Source organism: Armigeres subalbatus, chromosome 3 (genome assembly GCF_024139115.2).
Source record: "Armigeres subalbatus isolate Guangzhou_Male chromosome 3, GZ_Asu_2, whole genome shotgun sequence".
Lineage (NCBI taxonomy): Eukaryota > Metazoa > Arthropoda > Insecta > Diptera > Culicidae > Armigeres > Armigeres subalbatus.
Genome location: NC_085141.1, coordinates 342,094,943 through 342,121,184, shown reverse-complemented (window position 1 = coordinate 342,121,184; position 26,242 = coordinate 342,094,943). Strand labels below are relative to the sequence as shown.

The window sequence follows — 26,242 nt, the reverse complement described above, 5'->3', positions numbered from 1 at the left end:
GAAGTGTAACCCAAAGCCGGTTACAGGATATTGACCGAGAGGACGAACAATGGTAAGTTATACGGAAAGAACATCATCGCGCCCATAGAGGTGCGGAGGAGAACAAATTGCAACTTTTAAGGAAGGTTTATTTTCCAAAGCTTTCTAAAAAATTGCACGATTTTATAACCAATTGTCGAATCTGTCACGAGAATAAGTACGACAGAAAACCAATCAATTTTCTAATGCAAAAACCCCCATTCCAAATCAACCATTCCAAGTAGCACATATCGATATTCTTTTCATAGACAACCTACAATACCTCACATACGTCGATAAGTTTTCAAAGTACACCCGATTCTTTTTTTACACGGGGGATGCGTTCCGTGTAAAAAAACTCAAAGGTGCAGCCCAATTGGGTTGTTCGCAAAGGTGACGTTGAACTACGTAGCTGTATGTAATGTGACGGTTTTCGACTTTTTTGTTCGATAAAACCAAAGCAAGCGTTTTTCAAGCCCAAGGTGAATCTGTTTTCGTTTATTACGAGTGAGCATTACGAACCCTGGTGATGCATATTATTTTTAGACCAATATTTGAAAAGGATGATGAAAATAAAATTTTCAAATAATCGGGGATGAATAACACTCTTAAGCGATCACATATCCACATTATCAATTGTTAAAAACTCGCTAGAGGCTAAGAATCGTTCGATATTGTATCTTGATTCGAAGCATTGGAAAATGCTACTTTATGAACTCATTTTCCTACATAACAGCAAAACACAATGCCAAACATCCGATTGAACTTCATTGTTGACATTAAATAGGTTTTAGTAAGGTTTATATTTAAATGATAATCGATTCCAAAATTTGAAAAGTTATCGCCGATGCCAACGCGCCTACTTTTCTCACCTGATAATTCCAATAATTATCGTATGAGAATGATTCAGCACAACCCTGGCTGATAGTGCACCGCTGCAACCATCACCGACGCAAACTGGAACAGAGACTAAGCACGCCACTAAGTCAACCTGAACCCCCGGTGGCTCAAAAAAGCTCATCATCAATGGGCTAGGGTGTCAACGGCGTTTGGTGGTCGATTAGACGCGATGCAAGGGGCAACTAACTCTAAACTTTTGACAGTATCCAAAAATACTAACAAATAGGGGGAATGACGGCTTTGGCAGGTTTTGTTCTATTATTGGCAGGGTTTTTTTATGACTGACTATGCTCAAATTTGGCCTAAACATTCTTTGCATATCAAAGAATATTGTGGCCAAATTTAATAAAAAATGGTTGACAAAAACCCCCCTGCCAATAATAGAACAAAACCTGCCAATGCCGTCTTTCCCCCTACTAGAGAAAAACTACGTCGTATCTACGGTAAGTTGATCGAATAGCCCTGGTTGGAAAAGCATGAAACACAACGCCACCCAGTCGATACAGTCCACCCAGTTTTTGGCAACACATGATTTCAGTCTCCTTTAAATTCTTCAAAAATCTTTGAACAACTTTTTCTATTATTATTAGTTTCTAAGGAATCTTTAGGGCCTACGCTTTGGTTTGATGCCATTCGTAATATAACATGCGGGTTGAAAGTTTTCTAGAATCTCTAGAAGGTAGAATCAGGTGTTTCCAAATCGTGGATACTAGAAATATCACGAGATACTATTGCGAGACAATGAGTAATATTTTCGCAAAGTTTAGAGTTACTTGCCCCTTGACGCGATGCGACACGACGCGACAAAGAAGTTCGCACGCAAAAAAAAAAAGCGTTCCCGAATTCGTGAACCAGCAAAAATACACCGTGATTTAAGTCATTGATTCGGGAACACCAGTCACGTTTTCCAGAACGTTCCAGAAAACGTGACTGTGTTCCCGAATCCGTGACTGTTGTTCCCGAAAAAATACACCGTGAACTCGTTAGTTCACGAATTCATGAACGCTTTTTTTGCGTGTGATAATTTATTGATAATAATTATTACTCTTTCACGTGAGTTGCGTCGGACTTTGCGTTTACTCTGGCAGACACCTAGAAAGTTTCCAAGAACGCATCAACTGCAGCAGCGAAGAAGATTCCGAGCCCCTCTACTGGCATCCATAAAGGTAAGCGAGAAGCTGCCGTCAAACGCCCCCAAGCTATCGAGAGAAAACGCGCGGGTAAATTAGCGGATATGAACTGCACCAGCTAAAAGCCCTGTAAGTTGCTTTAATTTGACGTCTATGCTGGCTTGAGGTTTCCAGTTAGCCTTGCAAACAAAGGCTCAGAACCCGGAGATGGCGAGAAAGATTCTTGATCCGATCTAGGATGTTTTCGGGTGGGAAACATTCTCGACACCCTGGGCATAGTGTATCCATTGACTTTGTCACATACTCATGCAAAGCTTTCAATTTATAACTAAAGAAATGCTAATAGATTAGTTGAAAAACAGGCCAAGTTCCAGTTGGAATGTAGTGCTATGGAAGAAGAAGCTTGCGATACACTTACGAGATTGACTGATTCACCCAAACCAATTGCTAAACTGTTAGCAAGTTTTCAATAGTAAATAATCATACATATATATTGTAATACACTGGAGTCGGTTTTCACGCGGAGGATATAGGCCGCGTAAATTAAAACAACGTAAAAAAACGCGTTAATCCCGAAATATGTCTGAACAAACCGCGGAAATCCCAAAATTCGAATGAAAAAAATCGCATAAAAAGCGATTCGTGTAAAAACAACGGGTATGAAGCGTTGGCTCTTCCTTGATTGAATGGTCCATGAAAATTGAAAATCCATCAAGAAACGGCTGAAATATTAACGATCAAAGTCTATCATATTTTCGTGACGTTTTTAGATTTTTTGCAATTGTAAAGTGTACCCCAATATAGAAAAGACAGACATAGTTCTACGTCAAAAGTTTTCAGTATCAAATTTGAAAATCCGTGTAAAAAAAGTTTTATGATTTCTCGACGAATTATGCAAAATGGAGCAACTTAGCAAAAATTTTGTTTTTTACACGGCCGGGGGGGGAAATACCAAAAAATAAATATTAAAATGGAAAAAATCAATAAAACTCCTCGGATTTGTTAAAGAATGTTTTGAAAATTTTCAAAATCATCCAAATTTTTTGTAGTTGCCCCCTCAAAATATAATTTTTGGGCAAAAAAATCCGAGGGGGAGGCCTTAGTATTGTATTTGTATCGGCCTCCTCATGAAGTCATAATCCCTTGCTCCCAAAGCTCCCATATCATCGAAACAGTCCACAAAAAATACTTGGAACTCAGACCAAAGACATAGAACAGCATAGCCGTAAGACGAAACACAAAAATATTGAGACAGGAATTGACTCCTACGAAAAGACAAGACGCCGAGTAAAGACGACCCCTAGATATAAAAATATCAAAATAACAAAGGTAAATAAAAGCACGGTGCAAGCAGATGACGGCAGACGAGTACATAAAAACGACATTAAAATTAGGAAAATATAACTACTGATCAGACCGCATCGTGCTTTCGTGCTGTGCAGTTCTTTTCTGTCTTTGCTGAAGGAAGTTTTCAATGAGAGGTGAGCCAGCCTAGGGTTAAAAACCTCTCAAAAACTAAAGACAAACAAATGTTTTTAATACTACTCGAAGCTATTTTAATTTCAACAGTGCTTCTCAGCGCTATTTGTAGCTACTGATCTTTGCCTGAAACCGTGCCTTCGGTTTACGTTGGACCCGTTTGCGGAAGTAAAATTCCGACATGCGGTGGTGATTCTGCAAGGACACCGTTCTGGAAAAAAAACTCTTATGGGCCAAACACAACTGTCAAAAACGCACGCAAACGTATCAATTGTGTTTGGCCCATTAGAATGTCACGTCTCCACGCTGAGCAATGATCATTAATTAAATACAAGAGGAAGTCTCACGTCTCTGAATTCTCCACTTCCTTCTAAGAAACAAGGTTTCCAGACCAGTGACGGGAATGTCATTTCGATGTCATGGGACTAATTTGCTAATAATTTTTTCCACACATTATTTACAATTATGTTTATTATATATACATGTAGCCCTCAAAAGACCCTAGAACTTTTTCTAATAGGTAATTTCTCTAAATCTGATATTGGCGGCATGAGAGCCGAATTAGTGTCAAATGACATTAATGTCATGACATTCCGTGACATTTTTTTAATTTCGCTCTCATGGCTTAAGGCCGGCGCACAATGGATCCGGAAGGCAATCCGGAAATTTGACAGCTAGTTTGAATACATGCAGTCAAACGTAGCAACGCACAATGCATCCGGAATGAGTTTGCGGATTGTACTAAACGCAAAGTAAACCGCAAACCTGTCCGCACCATTTGAACAATCTCAAACTTTGCGGACAGGCTTGCGTCAAATAAATAAACAAATCACGAGAAAATGATGATTCATTTTTACTTCCACTGGAAATTGCAGGGAATTTCCATTGAAAATTTCAAGGAGATAAAACTTAAATAAATATGTTGAATTTCTATGGGAAAATGTAAGTTTGTTTTTAAGGAAATTATAAAGAGTTGCAACGGGTAATTCAAAAGAATATCCTCGGAAAACTCTAAGAAAATTTCCTGGGAAATTGTAAGAAATATTCGTGGAATATATTGTAAGAACTTTTCAGGGAAAATTGTAAGGAACTTCCATACGAAATTGCGAGGAATTTAAACAGGAAATGGAAGGAATTTCGTCGGGCATTTGTAAGAAATTTCCATTGGCATCTGATAGGGATTTCCATCGAAAATTGTTAGGAATTTCCATAGGAAATTGTATGAAATTTCCATAGAAATTATTTAAATAATACCAATGGCAAATTACAAGGGATCTCTATTGAAAATAGAAAGGAATTTCTAAGGAGAATTATATGGGATTTTGATGGGAAATTGTTAGGAATTTTCATGAGAAACTGTTATGGGATTTTTCATGAAAAAAATTGAGGATTGTCCATGGAAAACCATGAACAGAGAGGAACTTCTATGAGAAACCATGGAGAGTTGTATGGAATTTCCATTGAAATTTGTAGAGGAATGTCTATAAGAACATTTAAGGGATTTCAATTGGCAAACTGCTAGTAAATTTGTGACGAATTTCAATGGGGAATTCTAAAGAATTTTTAAGAGAATTCGTAAGGTCGGAGACAAGCCAGCCTCGGGCTGAAAGTCTTCTTAATAAAGACAATAAATAAAAATAAAAAAGAATTTGTAAGGAATATCCATTGGGATGTTGGGAATATCATCAGTAAATTGTTAAAAGTTTCATAGGGCAATTCAAAGAAATTTTTATAGCAAATTGTGAATGTAATTGTAAGAAAATTCAATAAGAAACTATTAGGAAATTTCATGGAAAATTGTTAAGAACGTCAATAGGAAATTGTAACAAATTTCCAAAAGGAATTGCAAAGATTTACTTTGAGAAGCTGTTAGAGTTTCTCATGGGAAACTGTAAGGGGTTTGCATGGGAAATCGTGAGGAATTTTTATAAGAAATCGTAAAAAATTTCAATTTGAAATTTTAACGAATGTCCATTGAAAATTGAAAGATATTTCATCGGAAACTCCAAGGAAGTTTCACAAGACATTTTTTTCAAATTTCCATTGGAAATAGCAAGAAATTTAAAGGATGGATCGTAAGGAATTAAAAGTGCCTCCAGGAATTCCTGCGGAAGTGCTTCCAAGAATTTCTCCGGAAGTTCCTCCGAAAATTCTTTCAGAAGGTCCTCCAAAGAATTGTTCCAGAAGTTCCTCCAGGAATTCTTCCGGAACTCTTCTTCTTATTGGCATTACATCCCCACACTGGGACAGAGTCGCCTCGCAGCTTAGTATTCATTAAGCACTTCCACAATTATTAACTGCGTGGTTTCTAAGCCAAGTTAACCATCTTTGCACTCGTATGAGGCTAACACGATGATACTTTTATGCCCAGGGAAGTCGAGACAATTTCCAATCCGAAAATTGCCTAGACCGGCATCGGGAATCGAACCCAGCCACCCTCAGCACCCAGCCACCCTCCGGAAGTTCCTCCGGGAATTTCTCCGGAAGTTCCTCCGGGAATTCCTCCGGAAGTTCCTCCGGGAATTCCTCCGGAAGTTCCTCCGGGAATTCCTCCGGAAGTTCCTCCGGAAATTCCTCCGGAAGTTCCTCCGGGAATTGCTCTGGAAGTTCCTCGGGAATTTCTCACGAAGTTCCTCCGAGAATTCCTCACGAAGTTCCTCCGAGAATTCCTCCGAAGTTCCTCCGGGAATTCCTCCGAAGTTCCTCCGGAATTCCTCCGAAAGTTCCTCCGGGAATTCCTCCGGAAGTTCCTCCGGGAATTCCTTCTGAAGTTCCTCCGGGAATTCCTTCGGAAGTTCCTCCGGGAATTCTTCCGCAAGTTCCTCCGGGAATTCCTCCGGAAGAAACTTCCGGAGTAATATCAGAAGGAAATTTCAGAAGAAATTTTTGAGGAACATCCGAAGGAATTCCTGGAGGAACTTCCGGAGGATTTCGTGGAGTAACTTTCGGAGGAACTCCTGGAGGAACTTCCGGAAAAAATCCTGGAGGAACTTCCAGAGAAATTCCTGGAGGAACTTCCAGAGAAATTCCTGGAGGAACTTCTGGAGGAATTCCCGGAGGAACTCTCGGAGGAACTTCTGGAGGAATTCCCGGAGGAACTTCCGGAGGAATTCCCGGAGGAACTTCCCGAGGAATTCCCGGAGGAACTTCCGGAGGAATTCCTGGAGGAACTTCCGGAGGATTTTTTGTTTTTTCTTCCGAATTCTTCCGAATGATTTCCTAGAGGAATTTTCAGAGCATTTTCCGAATATTTTTTTGCAGAAATTTCCGAAAGAATTCCTGTACAAATTTCTGGAGGATCCCCTGTAGAAACTTTGGAAGAAATTGTTTAGGAATTTATAGAGGAATTCCTGGAAGAACTTCTGGAGGAATTTTCGGAGGAATCCTGGAAGAATTTTTGAAAATTTCTGTAGGATTCTTTATAAAAACTTCCGAAGTTATTGTTTGTGGCATTTCGGGGGGAATTCCCGGAGAAACTTCGTGGGGTGGCTGGTGGGGGGTGACTGCTGGATAAACTTCCGGAGGAAATATTTGAATTTCTGGGGGAATTCTTGGAGGCAGTTCCAGGGGAATTCCTGGACGGTCTCCCGGAGGACTTTTTAGAGGAAATTTCGGAGGATTTTCCGAAAATTTCTGGAGGTATTCCTCGAAGAACTTCCGGAGGAATTTCTGAAGGATATTTTATAAAAACTTCCGAAGTTAGTTTTTGAGGAATTTCTGGGGAAATCCCTGGAGGTACTTGCAGGAGAATTACTGAAGAAACTTTGAGAGGACTGTTGGAGAAACTTCCTGGTGGAGCTTCGGAAGGAATTTTTATAGGAACTTCCGGAGGAAATTCTGGAGGAACTCCCGGAAGAATTCCTGGAGGAGCTTCCGAAGCAATTCCTGAATGAACTTCCAGAGCAATCCTTGGAGGATCTTTCGGAGCATTTCCTGGGGGAAATTTTGGAGTTTCTGGAAGAACTTCCTGAGGAATTCCTAGTGGATTTTTCGGAGGATTTTCCGAATGTTATTTTGTAATAACTTCCGAAGGAATTCCTGTAGAAATTTCTAGAGGACTTCCTATAGAAACTTCTAAAGGAAATTTTTTGAGAATTTTTTGGAAAATTCCTGAAGGAACTTCCAGAGGAATTCTTGGTGAAACTTCCCGAGGTATTTTTGAAGGAATTTCCGAAAAAAAATTTAGATAAACTTTTTATAATTTATGTGGAAATTTCTGAAGGACATCCTGTAGAAACTTCCGGAGGATATTTTGTAGGCATTTCTAAAGGAATTCCTGGAGGCACTTCCAGAGTAATTCTTAGAGGAACTTCTAGAAGAATTTACGGACAAACTTCTGGATAAACTCTCGGAGGAATTTACGGAGAATTTAGTAGAGAATCTCCTGGAGAAACTGCCGAAGGAATTTCTGGAGAAAGCTTCAGAAGAATATCTTGAGGTACTTCCGGAGGAAGTCTAGGAGGATTTTATGAAGGAATTCCTAAAAGAGCTTGCGGAGGAATTTCTCCAGAAATTCCTGGAATGACTTGTGGGGAAACTTGCCTAGGAAACACCTGAGTCAATCACGATTTTTAATTAACCTCCATCCTCCAATGTCCAAAAACTCAGTTTTAATTCTCCTTCAAATTTTCTGAATACTTTAATAACTTGTCTAAATAAATATAAGCTCAAAATCGCGAGCGCCAGAGATACATATATCCATTCCGTAATAACTTATATGGAACCCAACAGCGACAAATAAATGTTAACTGATCAACTGTCAAAAACCGTATGCATTGTGGGTTGCTTATCCGTTTTGCGTACGTTTTGTATTTTAGTACAAAACGTATCAAACGGATTGCAATACGCAAACCCAAACGCAAACGCAACGTATTCATTGTGCTCCTGCCTTTAGCCTTCGTATTTAGAACAATGATCTTTTCGTCAAAGGTCTAGGATCTTTTAAACTTTGAATGTTAAAAAAAATTCGAATTGTAAATAACTTCTGAAAAAAGTTATTAGTTAATTAGTGATTGCAATCCCACGACATTTTTTTGACATTTCCCGTCACTGTTCCAGACCGTCCTGCCAAAGTGCGTAAAAAATAGAAGGAAGGAGAATTCAGATATTTCTTCTAACTTTAATATTGAAAATAATTCTTCACCTATCGAACTGAGCAATCAGTTCGATTTGATTCATGACGAAATTGGGCTGATTAGTCTCTTTCTCGATGCAAAGAAATTTGAAAACAACAAGGCCAGTAAATGTCAAAATTCATGAAGAATGAAAGAGAAAGGATTTTCCGTGTAGTGCCCTGTTGTTGAGAACCAGAAATTTAGCCGTTTAAGGACAAGAATTTTCGAATCCAAAACAAAATTCACTCGCGTTTTCAAGTGCACACCACTCAATACGAAAGCGTCGCAAGACTATCATTTTCATTATTCCACGCATGCTGTGATGCAGCAAAGCTGGAATAATGAAAACAAATGTTGTCCGCTGCCTCCGTATTGAGTGGTGTGCCTTTGAAAACGTGAGAGAATTTAGTTTTGGATACTGTGATGCTTGTCCTGAAACGAGTTAACGTCTACATTGCTGGATAGTTCATAGGAAATATTGAATTGTTTTCGTAGTCGTATTTTAAATATTTTTTTAGAAAATTTCTGGATGGCCGGAAGTAAAGATTCCAAGGGACATAACAAATGTTACAACGAAAAACGCTTGTAGAGAATTATTCTTCACGGGGGAATACTTTGCGTCCTGGTCAACGACAGAGTGTCTACCTCGAGTTCCACAGGATGCGAACACCCTACCACCCGGCAACGAGTAGACAGGAGGAAAAATTCATTCTGACTGTGTTAAATCAACGATTAAATGTGGAACTAATCGACATTCATTTGAGGTACCGTAATATTATTCATCCTGCTACTGGAAAATGCTCTTCCATAATGGTCTTGATTCGCAACACTACCTGGCCCGACACATTCGGAAAAGATAGATCCGAATATTCGTGCCATTCCAAATGTAGGATGAGTAGCTGCTCGTGCTGTTCTAGACCATGAGAGGTGGCAATACAGTCGTGTCGTGAAAATGATGTGGAAGTTGCACTACATAGGACAGCTGGATAACAATTGTGGGCCAGTTCGTCGCAGATATGCCGATTTTACCACAGATATGTTCAACCCAATCGACAGTCGCTGAGAATGTGTAGCCTTACTCGGCTACTGCAATGGATGCGACAATTGCGAGTCCGAATGTTCAACGAGTGCTCCGGTTAAGAATGAATCATCAAAGCCAGTTGCGAAAAGTATACGTAGCACAGGGTTACAGCGTTACAAATATAAAAATATAAGCTAATTCAACACGTTTGGGAATACGTCCACCTTGAAGATGGTTGTAAAAGAATTTATTTATTTCCCAACATTACTGCGTGACAAATAAATGAGACTTCAAGTCAACAATATTCATGTAAAAAAATGTTTCAACCAAACCAAACTATACCTTTAAAAGTTTTATCCTTTTGGCGGAACGTTGCATGATTTTCAAAAAGTTTGAACTGCTTAGCAGTTCACAAATTTCTTTGAGGTCCACTATCACACTACTCAACTTGCGCCACTGAATATTTAACGAAGTCCACAATGCCGAAAAATATCACTATTTAAACTATTCTAAGAATCACTTTTGAACTATCACACAAATAACAAAATTATTTTACTATCACTTTTACCGATCCGAAGATCTCTACAGATAGGAAGAACAATAGAACTTGTTCTTCCTGCTCCTATCGAGACAACCGAATCAACTGATGTCCTAGACGAGCATTTCCATGTTTTTATAGAAAAAGGAGATGACAATTCTACAGAGAACACTGGCGTCCCCGCCTGTCCTAATCAGTATCTCGTTAGATCACACTCGCCTGATGACGACAAACCGCTCATTACGGTGAAAAAATGGAATCAGAACGATTTCCTCCTGCCTCCTAAATAACCCCCGAATGCAGCACATCACCACCCACTTCCAAAAAGCATTAAACGATTACCCTCGGGCATAGGAAGGCATCCTCCTCATCAGCGCAGCACTATGGCGATGAAAATTGACTGCTCGACGTGGGACACACGGCAAGTGCACACATGGATGGAGGCCAATTTTAGTGGACAATATCTTTGCATCAGCCATTGAATAATATCAACACTTAAATACAACTTTACTCCATGATGGATTTGCAAATGTATGCAAAGGGATATTTAAGAACTAAATTATTGCACATCATATCACTCTAAAAATTAAATTTTATTGGAAAATAATCTAACTCAGCAGTTCGCGTCATCTCATCGAATGTCGAATAATGGAGAGAATCGTCTGAACATTATACAAGTACAAAAGATTTTAACCACCGAAAGCCTTAAACTATCCCATTGTACAGCGGTGAAAACGATCGTGAAACAAATCAACTTCACGAAAACTCGTTTGCATGCTGCTTCGGTATCGAGCGGAAAGAGATTACCCGGCAAGGAAAATCAACATTTTGCATACATTTGTCAGTTGGTTTATGCTTCGATTGTCTCCGATTTTCCGCCGGAGCCGAGACACCTGAGCTCACGATTGTGGCGAGCGCACACCTAAACGATCGCATAATCGGACAAATTATGGACTAAGTAAGCACCGATTATGGAGCAGTATGCTGCCGATGTTGCATATCGATCCGGTGTTGATGGTGGTCGCGTGTCACCGCAAAAAGAAATAAGGTGCCAGAATGGTTTCAGCTCGTTGCGACAGTGACTCTGAAAAGCGGGTCGAGTGGCATCAAGATCGCGAACCTTCAACGGAAAAGTGGATGTAAAAATTGAACCCTTCGATGACTGGAAGCATAGAAATGTATTACTATGGGAATGTTAATCTCTGTAACACTATTCTATCAGGTATACAGGTTTTATTGGTGTTGTATTGTACTCTGACAGTACCTGTTGTAGGATACCTATTATAGAATAAAGACCCTGTATTGTAGTCAATTGTACTCTATAACATACCACACCAATAGCTAATTGTGTACTTGTTTGAACTTGGACTTTGGACTTGTTTAGATTTGTTCATATGTCTTTTTTCGTGTTTTGCACGTGGTGTATTGTTTTCTCAATTAATGCATGATTTTATTCTTTAGTGTTTTATTGGAGCTTATAATATTTGATTTTCCAATAAACCAAAAAAATATTCAACACTCTACAACATAAACAACTTGTACACCAGATCCAAAAAGGTTAAACCAAGGAGCATAGCTTGGAAATATGCTTTACACAGTATTATTGAATCTCATTTGTATATTATTAAAATGGGAAGGAACATAGTTATTGATTACTACTGTTATGTCTCATTGGTTATCAACAGTAGCTTTGGTATGTGATCACCTTGGGTCACCTTTGGTTTGGTATGTGATTTTACTTGTTTTATTTATTCAACATGATGAACTCAAATCAATTGTTTCATTTGAAAATATAATTTACTTCACGTTTAAAATAAGTTCTAAATTCAGATCCGATCACTCCAATCTAGAATCCTTTCACTTTCAGTCAATCGGTTGACGCAAATCTGGAGACATCCTCACCCGTTTCCATCCGGCCTAGTCGTCGTGTGCTGAATGACAGCTGATTGGAGGAAGATGCGCTCGCGCTCGAGCATGAGTCTATTTTAGATCGAGCCCCACGGCGGCAGCTCAGCGGTTTTCCATCCGCCGACATGACTTGGCTTGGCTCACGGTAAATGATTTTATTTTAATTTAATTTACGACTGATTTTAATTTGGCCTCATCCAACGGACTGTCATTGTGAGCATTCGAATGTGACGACACCCACCACCCATTACCAGCGCCAGCATTAGGTTCGTCGCTTGATAAGCGTCGATGTTATTCGTGTTGTGTTTGAGAGTTTTGAAATGCACCGCATTTATGGAACTTGGGTCTGGTGGGTAATATAAATGAAAGGATTTTTGCCATGCTCTGTGAGATCGTGAATAGACTATAACAACTAATCGATTACAGCGTGGTGGAGATTCGATCGTGGACTTGATTGAGAGCTGCCTGTGCAATTGGATATGAAGGAGCTTGTTGACAGTTGAGGGTTAAGAAATGGTGTCGATGTGCATCTAGAGAGAGGGCGGTGGTGATATCGATGCTTTATCAGGCTTATAGTTAAATGATTCTGTTTCATTGTCATTTAAGTTAGAATAGAATGGGAGGATTTTCGGAACAGTATATAAGACCACGGTTGCCTCCAACGGTAGTTTGTCTTATTGGCTCTGTCGAGGGATGATAATGCTATTCATAGCAGCCACTAATGTGCTTTCTTATTTAAGTCATTACGTCTTCCAGTAGGACAGAGCCCTTCATAGTAGAATTTGTGGTCGTGCGGATGGCGGCGTTGGTCGTTTATGTGCATTTGCGTTTTGTGAAGTGTGAGTTTGAATCCCACCCTATGATGAGTAAACTAGTCCACTCAGTGTTATGTAAATCTCCTATCTGTAGTATAATTTTGTGTTGTCTAGGTGTCTTCTGGCTGAAAACAGCGATCCTGTCTTTACTTAGTGTTGGGCACGTGTTTTCGCCAAAAATCTTGACAAATCTTGAAAAGTCTCATTTTACTATGTAATAAAATTGAAACAGATTTTATGACCGTGATTATAATGAATGATTTGATTATCGGCTTTATCGGTTAGTTCTACTCAAAGTATGGAGGAGTAGATAACTGAAAGATAGGGTAAGACGGTATTATGCGCCCCACCTGGCCAAAACGCCCCCCTTTGATTTCTAGAAAACTATAACTAACTATGGGTCAACATCAGTTGATACCTATACATATTTGTAAACCTTTCATACTATATGAATGTTTACGTATTTTTGTATTACATAATGAAAATATTTGCAAAATACAAAAAGTTGCAGTTTTGATGTAACTTTCAATGTTTATTTGCTCAACATTCTGGAGCGACGCTAGCATGCTGTCCGCAAAACTTGCACTGGAACACTCAGTTGGGCAACAAAGTAACTTTTCTCAGTGGTGAATATAAAATTACTTTCATCTTCAAAAATGTAACGTTTTTCAAAAACATGTTTCACTAGTGAAAACACCCCAGGTAATTTTTTATTGTGATCCTATAGCATTTACGTAAACTGAGTGTACAAGTAATGCAAAAAGTGGGACATTTGAAATCTATATAACTCACGTGTAATTTCGTGTAAACACAAACTTCAATCACGAGATAAGAGTAAACATACAGCAGTTTCAGTGTACTAAAAAATTGTGTGCGCCATTTTGCGCCTGAACAAGTTACACGATTCTAAAACACCCCTAGGAAAAAACACATTTTCTCAAATAACTCTTCAATTTTAAGAGAGAGCTTCGCAATGTTCTACAAAAACATGTATTTTTGTTAGTTAAACAACGTTGTAGAAGAAAATAAAAATGCTTGACAATAAAAAAAAATTGCTAAAAAAATTGATTTCAGGGACCATCCACAGAAAATGTCCCATATCAAGTACTATAGGGGAAACTGGACACATGATCCCCACTTTTTGTTTCGGATGTTACTCGATGTAAAATGCTTAAATTTATACGATTTAAGACTTGATGAACAATTTAATAAGTTATTCAAAAACATCATTGGAAGTAATATTTTTTTCATGAAAGTTATCCAAAAATCGATTTTTCCAAAAGATAGAAAATTTAACATTTTCAAAACTAGCGGGAGACTTGATCCCCATATCGGGGGGAATAGATCCCTTTATGAACTGAACAAATTTAGGCTCTATCAAGCCTGATAAAAGACCAAATTGATTTGTTTTCAAATCCTAACAACTATTTATAGTTTAACGTAAAAACAGTATGGCAAAAATTGAAAATATTGTTGGTGTTAAGTAAGGCAAGTATTTGGTTCTTGAATAGAGTAACAGTGACAATTTCCAACATAGTTAACATGCTGATGATTATTTATGCAATCAATCCACGCCACTGAAAGGCAGGGGTCGTATTACGACAACAATGATGTTTCCAAGAGAATCTCTCTGTGTGGCTGATACAGTTATGATACCAAAACTGGTTGAACGATACATAAATATTAAATATATCTTTTTTGTTTTTAAATCTAATTATACTGTTTATAATTTTAAAAATTAAAAACCTTTCCCGCACTTAAAAACATATCCCAGTGTGCCTATTTCGGAATAAACCAAAAATGTCTTTGATGCATCGCGGTCGCCAGCCTACTACCAATACCACGATCGTGATCCTACCAGGCTGGTGATTCCATAAATCAATGTGGTACTGTCACTCATGCTTGAAGCATTGTATTTACGTGTATATTATTAATACATGAATGTGATTTCTTTTAAAATACTGAATAGCGATAGGATTAACCTATTGTTAAAACGTTTTAAAGGAAGACAAACAGGAAGACTTGCGATAAAATACGATGAAAATAGTATTTCTAAAAAACTTAACCTATTTATAAAAGAAAATACTATTGAATAGTAGATCTAACAGTACCGATTTTACACCCGGTGATTTCTTAAGTGTTTTCAAAACTTCAGTTAATTTTAGATTGAATATTATGCTATTCAATTTACTCGCATTTAATAAAACTAATCAAAGTTAAGCATGTTTAACTAAACTTTGTTCTAGGTAATGAGATAAGGCTATTGGCAAATTCAAAATACGCGTGTGCTTGAATAATAAAATTGTAGGAAGTAAATACATCTATATTAACTTTTAATAACGGAAACGAATAATAACAGATCAATAAGTTGCATGTAATGCAATTATATGCAAATGCAATGGAATACAACAAACGCCTCAATGTATGCAATATCGGGATCAAGTGTGTCCAAACTTTGGGGATCAAGTGTGTCCATGTTGAGTATTTATCGTGGTTTATTTATCCACACAATTTAAAATGAGCAATAATCAATTTAATGAGCTTATTAAATTCTGCAATAATAAAACTACGACCAGTAAAAATTTGACACGTTTTGGTTGGTTATATTCAAAGTTATTAAACTTTTTACCTTTGCAGAAAAAAAGAATTGGGAACGCTAAAATATTAAAACCTTTCTAAAACCCATATACATAAAGGAACTAATATCAAATGTAACTCAGATTCAATTATTTGTTTAACGGATCTTTTCACACAAATCAGTGGTATAAAAATTTTATTAGGTTTCGAGAAAACAGGGGGGGATCGGCAGGAGGCAACACTGTGCAGTGTAGGCAGGACGATATGCCCTTACCAACTGGACACAAGCGCGGCGAGCTTGCAGCAGTTTCTTCCAAATTATATGGAAACTATTGAAATGTAATTCAAACCTGCTTAACTAGACTTATGTTGGTTTATAATGTCAAGCACATAAGGATTGTAATCTTTTATTATGGGATTGATGAAATACTAATGAAGGGCTATGAAACATCTTTGGTTAAGGTGGCGTATTGTCCAGGCACTTTTTGAAATCCATTGTTTCACGACCATTCAAAAAAGCTTTATTACATGTTCTCAGTAATATTTTTATATGACTACTCACGGGCATCATGCATTTGCGACTTCCTGGACTACCAAATAACACAAAGTTTGTATAAATTGCGTTGAAAAGTAAAAAGTTATTAAGGATTTGCCTTAGGGGGGCATATTATACCGTCTTACCCTAATTGAAAATCAACAGATTGAAAGCCGTTCGCTAGGGCGCGAACACTCACACTCTATCGTTTCATACTTGTTCGCGCCCTAGCGAACGGCTTTCAATCTGTTGATTTTCAATTATCTACTCCCTCATACTTTGAGTAGAACTGAACGATAAAGCCGATAATCAAATCATTCATATGTAATTATGAGTTACGAAAACTCTACATAACGCTTCAAAACAACCAGTTTGCCCATACGAAAATAATCATACATTGCATATTATTGTACATCTCGCGCTTAGAATCATAGGGGCGTAATTGTTTAATGATGATGATGATAATGGTCCAGCCACATACCCCTGCAAAGGTTTGAGCTAGACGATTTATCTTAAAGATAATTGATTGAATTTAATTTTACAACAATTTAATCAGATTCAGTGCTCAAACATACAGTGAAAGTGTGACCTATTGTTTCCGCTGTTGAACGATTAAATTAAGCTAAGTAGTATTGATTTTTTATGTTGGCATTTTCTGTAGAGAACAATAGTTGTTGATCGCACGTCCATCTACACTATGGCAATGGACGTTAAAGACCCTCCTGATATAACAGATCCAGAACAATCCCCAAGAGCCAGAGCTTATCCTGCCACAGCCAAGCCTTCATACGTTGTCTTTTTCCGTCAAATAGAAAAACCGCTAGAAACGATTGCAATCTCTAATGACCTACCCTACATTATCGCATTATCGCTCTAGCATGAGCATGAGCATTATGACCGCACAATTCGTAGTTGCTACTCCGTGATTGACTGAACTTGCAAAATTGTACAGAGAACATAATGAATGGGGCTTGGGATTAGCTACCCATTCTCAATGTACACGTTTCGGGAGCTCGAATATTTAAAGTCAATAACGGCGCCGGCCACGTGCTTATGGTCATATAGGAATGGAAGGATTGTTAGTTCGACTCTCGTTGCTACTAGAGACCGAGTTTACCTCTGCATCTTCACGATTGTCTTGGGATAGGATATGGTTTTAGTTACAAAGGATAATTTATCTGGATTCACTTTGGTAAGCGATGCGATCTATGGGATGGGAAATAACACTAACACTCTGTATTCACATGCTCGATGGCAACAGCAAACTATTGAAGAACGCACTTTTTTCGACCGCGCACGACCACCGAACACAAGACAGATATTTTATTTCTTTCTCTACGACTAAAACACGTACTGCACTTACTTGTTCGATGGCTACTCTTATTACCAGCCGCGCAATGCAGAACACAATATTTCGGCAGATCGCGCGATCGTTCTGCTGGCCGAAACAAGAGAAAACACGCACTCCCTACATAAGCATTATCGCTCTATCCAACAAACTCGCAAGGTCACGGTGAGGAAGATTTGCGTAGTGGTCTCAGATCATATGGAAGCCAATGACACATCCCGAGTGAAGATGCTGAAATTGATGACGTAATTTCTGACTCCACATTGGACGGGCAATACCTACAAGAAAATGGCTATGACCCAAGCTACTCATACCGAATAACATTTGAAGGAACCGCTCTTCCAGATTACGTCGAGATTGATAGAGTATTAATTCCAGTTCGCTTGTTTGTGTACTAATTGTAAGCGATACGGTCACTCAGCCAAGATGTGTGATAACAAAGAACGTTGTGGTAAATGTGCTGAGATCCATGAAGAATCAGCGTGTGGCTTTGTGTCTCCTCTATGCATTCGATGCAATACGGAACAAGACCTTTATCCTAAAAATTGTCCCTCGTACCTGGGACTCCCACAATATCTGCGGCAATAGAAGCAAACGATGCCCTGTACGTATTTAGTGATAAATTTCAGGAATTATATATATAGTAAATAATTGGAACGTGCTCACCAGTTTAGTTCGTCAATAGCTCCAGGTTTAAACAGGGCGTAGCAAGTCCAATAAGATATCGACGTATTCATGAATTAGCACTTCTCATCCTTCTTTACTTCCATCGGAACTATGGCAATGCCCAACTGTTGCCGTTTGGGGACTGTGAAGATTCTCGTGGGATTCCTAGCTGCGGTAGCTCTTATTGTCAAGGTTGCTGCTCTTTCAGTTTAATTAGGTTTATCCCAAAATTTCAGTTCGTTCGCATTGAGCCTGGTATTACTATTTTACTTTTTAGTGGAGAAAGCTTGATGCCTCTCTTCAGCATAATCTGGGAAAAGCTGATCACTCATTTGCCCCTCCTTGCTTTCATTGCTCCTAACGGTTTTCAATGGAATTGCCATAGTATTCTCTCTAAAATAGCCAACTACAGATCAATAATTAATCAAAATCAAGTAAAAATTTTTGTATTGCCTGAGACGTGGTTGACCGTAGATAAACATTTCTTTGTTCCTAACTTTAACATTATCAGATGCGACAGAGAACAGCCTTATGGTGGAGTTGCGCTGGGATTCAAACGAGAAATTGAGTTTACCATTTCGATATGTAAGATACCATATCGATCAAGTTGTAACTCGCTGCTACTCGCTGTAACTCGCTGTAAACACGCTCAAAGTAGGCGATTCATTGTCGCTGTAAAATGCAAAAACAAAAACAAGCAACAAAAGAGAATAGTCCTCATGTGCAGTAGATAAAGACAATGTTGCGTTCCATTTTATCTGCAACAAATATGGAGAGGTAATGAATCACTAGCTTTGAGCGTGAGTGGCACACTAGGAATTAACTTTCGGATATCTGTATGGCGAAAGTCATGTAAGGTTTAACATCTCGAAAATAAGCGGATACCTTCCTACATAACTGGTACCAAATAGTTTTCCGTGAAAAGTTCCTACTGTTGAGAAAACCCGCGCTAAATATCTTTCGCCATACAAACTTCAGGTGGTTAACTCATGCTGGCTATTTTTACATATACGATAGCCCCTGGATGCTGGCAGCGGCGGGTAGGAAACCAACCACTGTAGGGGAAGAGGCCCCAAAACGCCCCTCCACCCCCGGGGCAAAACGACTTTCGGGTATTCACTTATATTTACCATGTTTGAGATAGCATTAATAAAACTAGACGTGAAGTTATGTAGGTTAGGCGAAAAAAGTGTCAAAATAATAGATAGGAGCGTAGGAAAAACTGAAATTTTCCACATTTTGATAAAACATCTAACATTTCGGCGAGGCAAAATGCCCTAGTGGAACTATCCTATCCTATGTTCTCGCGTCTCCAGGCACTGTCCATACCAGAATGCTGATGCGCTGATACCACGTGGTACGTTGTTCCCAAAGAGCTGCCGGCTAAAAGGCGTTTTGCCTCATGAGTTTTTCGGCAACGAAATATCACCACTTTATTGAAATGTTAATATTATCAATATGATAGAGATTTTTACTAATTTCAATATGGCATCAGCTAGCTATATTGTTTAACTGTTGCTTGAGAAACACCCATGAAAATCGTTATAGCTAAGGCATAAAAGCAGTCTATGCTTAGCTAGGGCATATTGCCCCTCCTTCCCCTATGCGATTCATTGTTTTAAACTTTTCAAACTGTGATAACTTCTATAATTCAGAAGTAAAACAAAAATCATTTCAACAGATGGTTATGTTTATGTCTAAACATTGATAATAATTATCAATTATTGATACTTATGTTAGGAGAAGAGGACCCAAAAGAGACCCCACATTTTGATGAAACATCTAACATTTCGGCGAGGCAAAACGTCCTAGTGGAACTATCCTACAATGTACTCGCGTCTCCACGCACTGTCCATACCAGAATGATTCGCCGACGCGTGGTGCCATGTTCCCTAAGAGTTGCCTATCAAAAGTCGTTTTGCCTCATAAGTTTTCAGGCAACGGAAACACCCATGAAAATCGTTATAGATAAGGCATAAAAGAAGTCTATGCTTAGCTAGGGCATATTGCTCCTCCTTCCCCTACCAAAAACATCATCGAAAACCGACTACTTCCCTAAATGCAGGCGATCATTGTCCTATTCTGTTTAGGCTGACCATACGTACCGTATTTAACGGGACAGTCCCGTTTTTTAGACCTTTTTGTGCTGTCCCGTCGTAATCTGAAAAATCTTCAATTTGTCCCGTTTTTTTTATTGATTCTACATTGATCATACATGGGAAGTGTTTTTGTTTGCGTCCTTTATAAGAGAGATTTACAGCCCTCGGCTGACTAATCTCTCAACAAAGAAAGTGGACGAAACCCATAAAAAGTGTAAGGTGTTAGGTTATTAGTGTTGCTTTTAAAAGAATGCTATCTATGCCGTTTTTTATTTTCCATTGATCGACTTTTCTTAAGGTGTCAGTTATTGACAACAGGTGCTTCACCGGGAGATTTTTCATACCGTCAATGATTTTTCTGCTTATTAAAATTTGACTGTCTAAGACGAGTTTAGTACTTTCCATTTAATTCCACTAAGTCTAAGTCTAAGTAATCTCTTTACAGATACGTATTTCGACCTCGACTGTGAGGCCGTCGCGACGAAATTGCATGATTCTCGCTTGGGAGCACATGGGAACAAAATTAATAGACAAGATTCCCGAGATGTTAGCCTACTTTTAAATTTAGCGCCATTTAAATCAGTTTGGATCAAAAAGGACTGTGAATTGCTTAGATTTGACATTTGTTCTCATGCGCCAACCAATTCCATGTAAATTATTAAAATTACATTCTTTTAAAGTTCTTTCCTTGTTAATATTCATGTTATTCTTATCCGTTGTTGCCCACTTATATTAATGAAAAAGGGATTTGGCACGGGAAATCAATAATCCACTCTATTGCTCTTTTCGCATTTATCTTCTGACATTTTTTCCTTAAAGTATGTTTTCTTATTTTTTAAATATTGAAAGATGCTTAATTTTCTGTTCCTTCGTATTTTTGTCCGCGTTCCTTTGAAGAGTGAAATATTTGTAGTATTTTTCCACAACTAACTTGCATGAAAAGCACAAACAGGCTTGAACATTTTTCTGAAAAATACTTTGCTCAACTCCTTTACCACCATCTTGCGAACATCTTTTGCGAAACAATGTTTCGTATGACATCGTCGCCAGAAAGCGCTGGAGTGAAATGTCAAACTCAAAGAATTACGATACTAACGCCTCTAGTTATGAATTGCGCAATCAATTAAGGTGATTAGACGTCAGCAATCTCAGTGAATTTTGAAATTTCCACAGCTCTTGAATTTTATCATACGGTTTTTTGTCTTGTCCCGTTTTGCAAGCGCGATTGTCCCGTTTTTTCACCAAAATGATATGGTCAGCCTAATTCTGTTACAGTTTGGGACGCTTGTGTGAGTTGAGTTTGTCCCAACATTTACAAAAGAGGATAATGTAGCTGTCAATGGCAATGTTGTTGTTTTTTTTTTTTTCAATTTTTGTAATAATCAAAATGAAATAAAAATCTGAAATGTGCAGAAATATAATGTCGCCTAATTTTGGAATAGCATGAATCTTATTATAGTATCCCTAATTTTACCGACAAATAAAACGCATTCAGCACGCTATACGTGCTGCATATATGCAGGATCGTTTGCTTTATTTTCAGAGCAGTCCGAACATTTTATAGCTATAAACAAACGCTTGGTGAAGCGCACCAAGGTTGCTTCTTACGCAGTTAGATTACTCGGTCTATCTACTCGAGCAAAGGCAGACAAACAGTCAAAAACTGAAATGAAATCAAACTAATAATAGCTTTGACTTCATTTAGATATTTAGTTACCAATTATGTGATTAACTGATAACTGAACAATAACAACATTTTATTATCAATACAAATAGGCTATTTTATTTTAAGTTTCGCATCGTTAGTATTCTATTCATTCAAACATACTAACTTCTCCTCAAAACAAATAGGACAATCGTTGGGATTTATTTTTGACTATGCAGATAAAAAGAAATAGGGGCCTATTTTTGGTGAATGGTCATCCCAATATCACAGACAAACAGACAGAACACTCGTAAAATTCTCATCGTTCATTGATTTACTGATCAATTTAAATAGTCATTAGTTGGCCAATAGATCACTCGTGGCGAGTTTAACGTTTGCTCGCTACCGCCATCCGGTGTGTGATTTGTCCAACTTAGTGAAAACAACAGATGTCCTTAGTGTGTGTACGACAGATTTGATGAGTGAATGAGTGAATGTTAAATGTTTTTTGTCTGTTTGTCTGTGGCATTATGTTTAAAAAAAAATGGAAAAGCAAAGCAAAAACTATCAGGCAGATATGTAAATACATGAGCATGATTGTTCGCCCACGGTTGCTACTCCGGTATTGCCAGATCAGCTGTAATTACACAGAGAACCAACAGATGATGTTTGGGACTAACATCATCTTCAATGTGTAAAAACTGGAGACCCAAAATTAAGCAATACCAGCGCCGGCCGTGCTCGAATGCAGGCCAATTAGGGAGAGGGTAGGAAATTGTTGACGTGATACTCGCTTTGATGGAAGCCGACGAATCATCTGCACTTCCACGAGAAATCACTGGGATGTTGGATATATGGGGTAAGAAGTGTAGCAGGGTTCGTTTTGGTAAACGGTTTGCCGGGTGTAGCATGTAGTTTGATCAAGGCTAAGCAAAAACACAATCGAGCGCGCACTAATTAAATAACTTACCGACCGCACAAAGCAGAACAAAGTATTCCGATGATCGTGCGATCGTTCTGCGTGGTCAACGAAACACGATCGGACGCGCGCCTTTTTTTTGCTAATCACCTGCACAAAGCAGATCTGATCTGATGATCGTACGATCGTTCTGCGTGTGGTCGACAAAACACGGTATTACACGCATTGATTTTTTTTGCTAATTAATTAACTCATCCGCACAAAGCAGAACAAAGATCCGATGATCGAATTCCGATCGAAGCATAACAAAAACATTATCTAACGCGCGCCAAATAGTTTGCTCTACGTCCAACTGAATAAGACAAAATAAGACAATCCGGACTCCACGAACATTCTTTGCACATTACATAAACACGACTGCGTAAAGCGGAACAAAATAATCAGGACTCCGCAAAAATTCTTTTGAAAATACGATCAAACTATTTTATGAAGAATAGAAACGAGTAGGGTAACGGCTGTATTTCGGACCGGGCTCATATTTTGGACCACCCAGCTGAATTTTGTATTTATATCACACAAAACTAAATAAAACATGCAACATTTAAATGTTATTGCAAAAAAAAACTATTCATAAGGTATTTCCTACATTGGGTCGGGGTTCAGCCAAACCACGCCAAGTGGCTTTTCGACTGACTTGTGATATTTTGTTCGTTCAAGAAAAACGGAAGTTGTTTCATATCAATTTAAGCATACACTTGCAGTAGGATATCCTCAGTTATGGGGTTGAGGGATATCCAATACGATTTGCGATCAATAATATCTGATAAACGAAAGTTTGAGCAGAAAAATCAGCAATTTTTCGTTGGCGCTTGGTGTGTTTTGGCTGAACCCCGACCATTTGTTTCTTATAAAATATTGCAATTATTTAGAATATTTGCACACATTTACCCATTCTGGCTGGATTAGACCAAAACTAAGACGATATTGTAAAATTGAAGTCAACTTTCAAAAGTTGTAAGTTTGTTTGTACATAGATTTAAAAGATGTGAATGATGTTGTTGACTTATTACAACCTCATAGAAGCAGTTTCCTATCTCGAGCAAAACATTGTAAGTTTAAAAACAGTATTCTGAGGCATGTCCAAAATAGGTTCATTTTTCATTGAGTCGAACATAGATTTCTTATACTTTTGTTTTTACCAACCATTTGTTCCTGTAGTATCAAATCATTCATAAATTACTGTTCATATAGCATTTATAAATTACCGTTCATTGATGTAGAAAAAAATGGAAGACATTAATAAGTGTCTATTAACCCAACATGTAACTGTTTTTATTATTTTCATACGAAAATACTGCCTATGATAGCATATCAGTCCCATCTTTACTGGAATTCCTAACCATATGAGACAAATATGCTATTGTGGGCAGAATAGTTAAGAAAGCTCCATGACAAGAACTAATCTTTGCTAGAACTCTCCATCCGTGCTGCTTGCCAATGCAACAGAGTTACGCGTTCTACGATTATGTTTCGTTTTGAAAAAGAATGTGCAAGAAGCAAGAAAGAACCGGACAACCCACTACTATCAATGGCGCAAATGGAACAGATCTGGCAAACTACATAAAAATGTGGCTGGGTAGGAGTGACCAGGTGCATGGGCCATGGGCCGCACGTTTGTTCTGCTTCCATGATGCTGTACCGAGTGGTACTGAAATTGATATTAGGGTAATTCGTCAAATGTTGAACGGCTAATTTCTTCGCCTATTGTTGAACGCACGTGCATTTCTTATAGGAGTTCAACAATAGGCGACAAAATTAGCCGTTCAACATTTGGCGGTTTCCCCTAATTCCAATACCCTTAGCTTGTAGATATTGTTCTAAGCTTTTGAGTGCCTTTAAAAATGTATTGCTTAACAAGTATTTTCAGGATGAAAACGCCGAAATAATTTAATCTAATAGTAACATAACTTTGCAAGCAATACAACATTATTCGAGTGGTCCAAAATATGTTCAATAGGTGGTCCAAAATAAAAACAGGCGGTCCAAAATTAAATTTTACATATCTTCAGAATTTATGATAGTTTGGTTCTTTTGGTGGGATTTACAACATTTTTACCTACAAATCCTACCTAGCATTCACCACTTTTTAGTTGTATAGGGAATTGATCAAGCATTATTACAAAATCTAACTTTTATTCGGAAAATTGTTCGGGCATCTCCTAAAGTGGTCCAAAATACCTCCCTTACCCTATTTGACTCATTTCCAGTTCTAGCACTGATTTTGCATACAGTTCATATTACGCTAGAAAAAAGTCTGCATTGTGCATTTGATGCATTTGTTGATAGGTAGGTAGGGTTATATGAGATTTCGGAAGACACACAAAAGAATAAAAATCCTTAATTTCTAACACGTTGCCGAATTGTCTTTTTTGCAATCAAAATTTGTGAAACAAGCAAAAGTACCATAAAAGTTTTAGTTCTAACAGATTGTCATGAGAATTCAAAGTTAGCTAGCCGGAAACCAAAACTATTGAAAAACAGAATCAACATAATTTAGTCACGCCTTACAGTAACAAAATGTATGATTTTTCTACTAATGATCATCTATCTAGGCCGTTGATCGGAACAAAATGAATTATCAGTATTGAAATTTGAGATGTAGAAAACGCTGTGTGTGTAACCAAAATGTGCCATATAGAAAAATTCTCAAGACGAAGAAAAAAATTGAAAAAAGCAATAATTCACAAGATAGTGTTAGGCAATAATTTAATCTGTTTAATTTACTGAAGTGCCACTTTTGACCTTATCGATGTTCTTTCCAACTACACTCAACCAGCATATGTCAGATTCTTCCAGACCTCCGTATAGGAATACACCGAAATCCGTACAAATATTATCTAATGTCTAACAATGTAACAAACTTTTTTTTGCTATAAACTTATATAAGCTTAGATTCCTCCAGTAACGAGCAAAGGCGTAGGAATGCCTATCCGGAGATGGTGAGTACCCCGGGCACAATGCATCCACTGCACCCGCCATAAAAGATATACACTCATGCAATGACGGGAAAAGAAAAGTTTTAAGTTAATAACTTAGGAAATGCTAACAGAGTACTAAGTTGAAAAACAGGTCAAGCTACAGTTGGAATGTAGAGCCATCGAAGAAGAAGCTTACATTGTAAGCTTAAAAATTTCATAATCTCTTACATGCCAAGCCTTCACACAGATTGCGGCAGGCATACATAACCAAAAAACCAACTTCCGCTGATTGGATATACCTTCGGGCTTATGCCCAACGTAAAAATCTCGGTAAAAATTAAGCACCTCTTCACTACTGAATTGGAAATAATTAATACGTACCTGCATTTCACCAAAATCTTACCAAATTATGGTTCCTGAGATATGGATCGGGTCATTCTCCGGAAGTAGAAGCGGAATGTTAAAACGTCGATGTTTACCCGTAAGCGCAGCTGAATGGTTAAGGCAAAAATTACCGACATCCAGTCATTGACAAGAAAACCAGCCACGTGC

General features: G+C 38.1%; 1 protein-coding gene across 1 annotated transcript in view; it reads right to left on the bottom strand.

Moving 5' to 3' along the window:
- The window catches only part of LOC134222038 (histidine-rich glycoprotein-like), a 32,055-nt gene extending 21,761 nt beyond the window's left edge, over nucleotides 1-10,294 (bottom strand). Inside the window, exon 1 of the mRNA XM_062701188.1 lies at nucleotides 10,005-10,294. Coding sequence (XP_062557172.1) covers nucleotides 10,005-10,040 — 36 coding nt within the window. The 5' untranslated portion in view covers nucleotides 10,041-10,294. The remainder of the gene's footprint in view (nucleotides 1-10,004) is intronic.
- Between the last annotated feature and the right edge of the window lie 15,948 nt (nucleotides 10,295-26,242).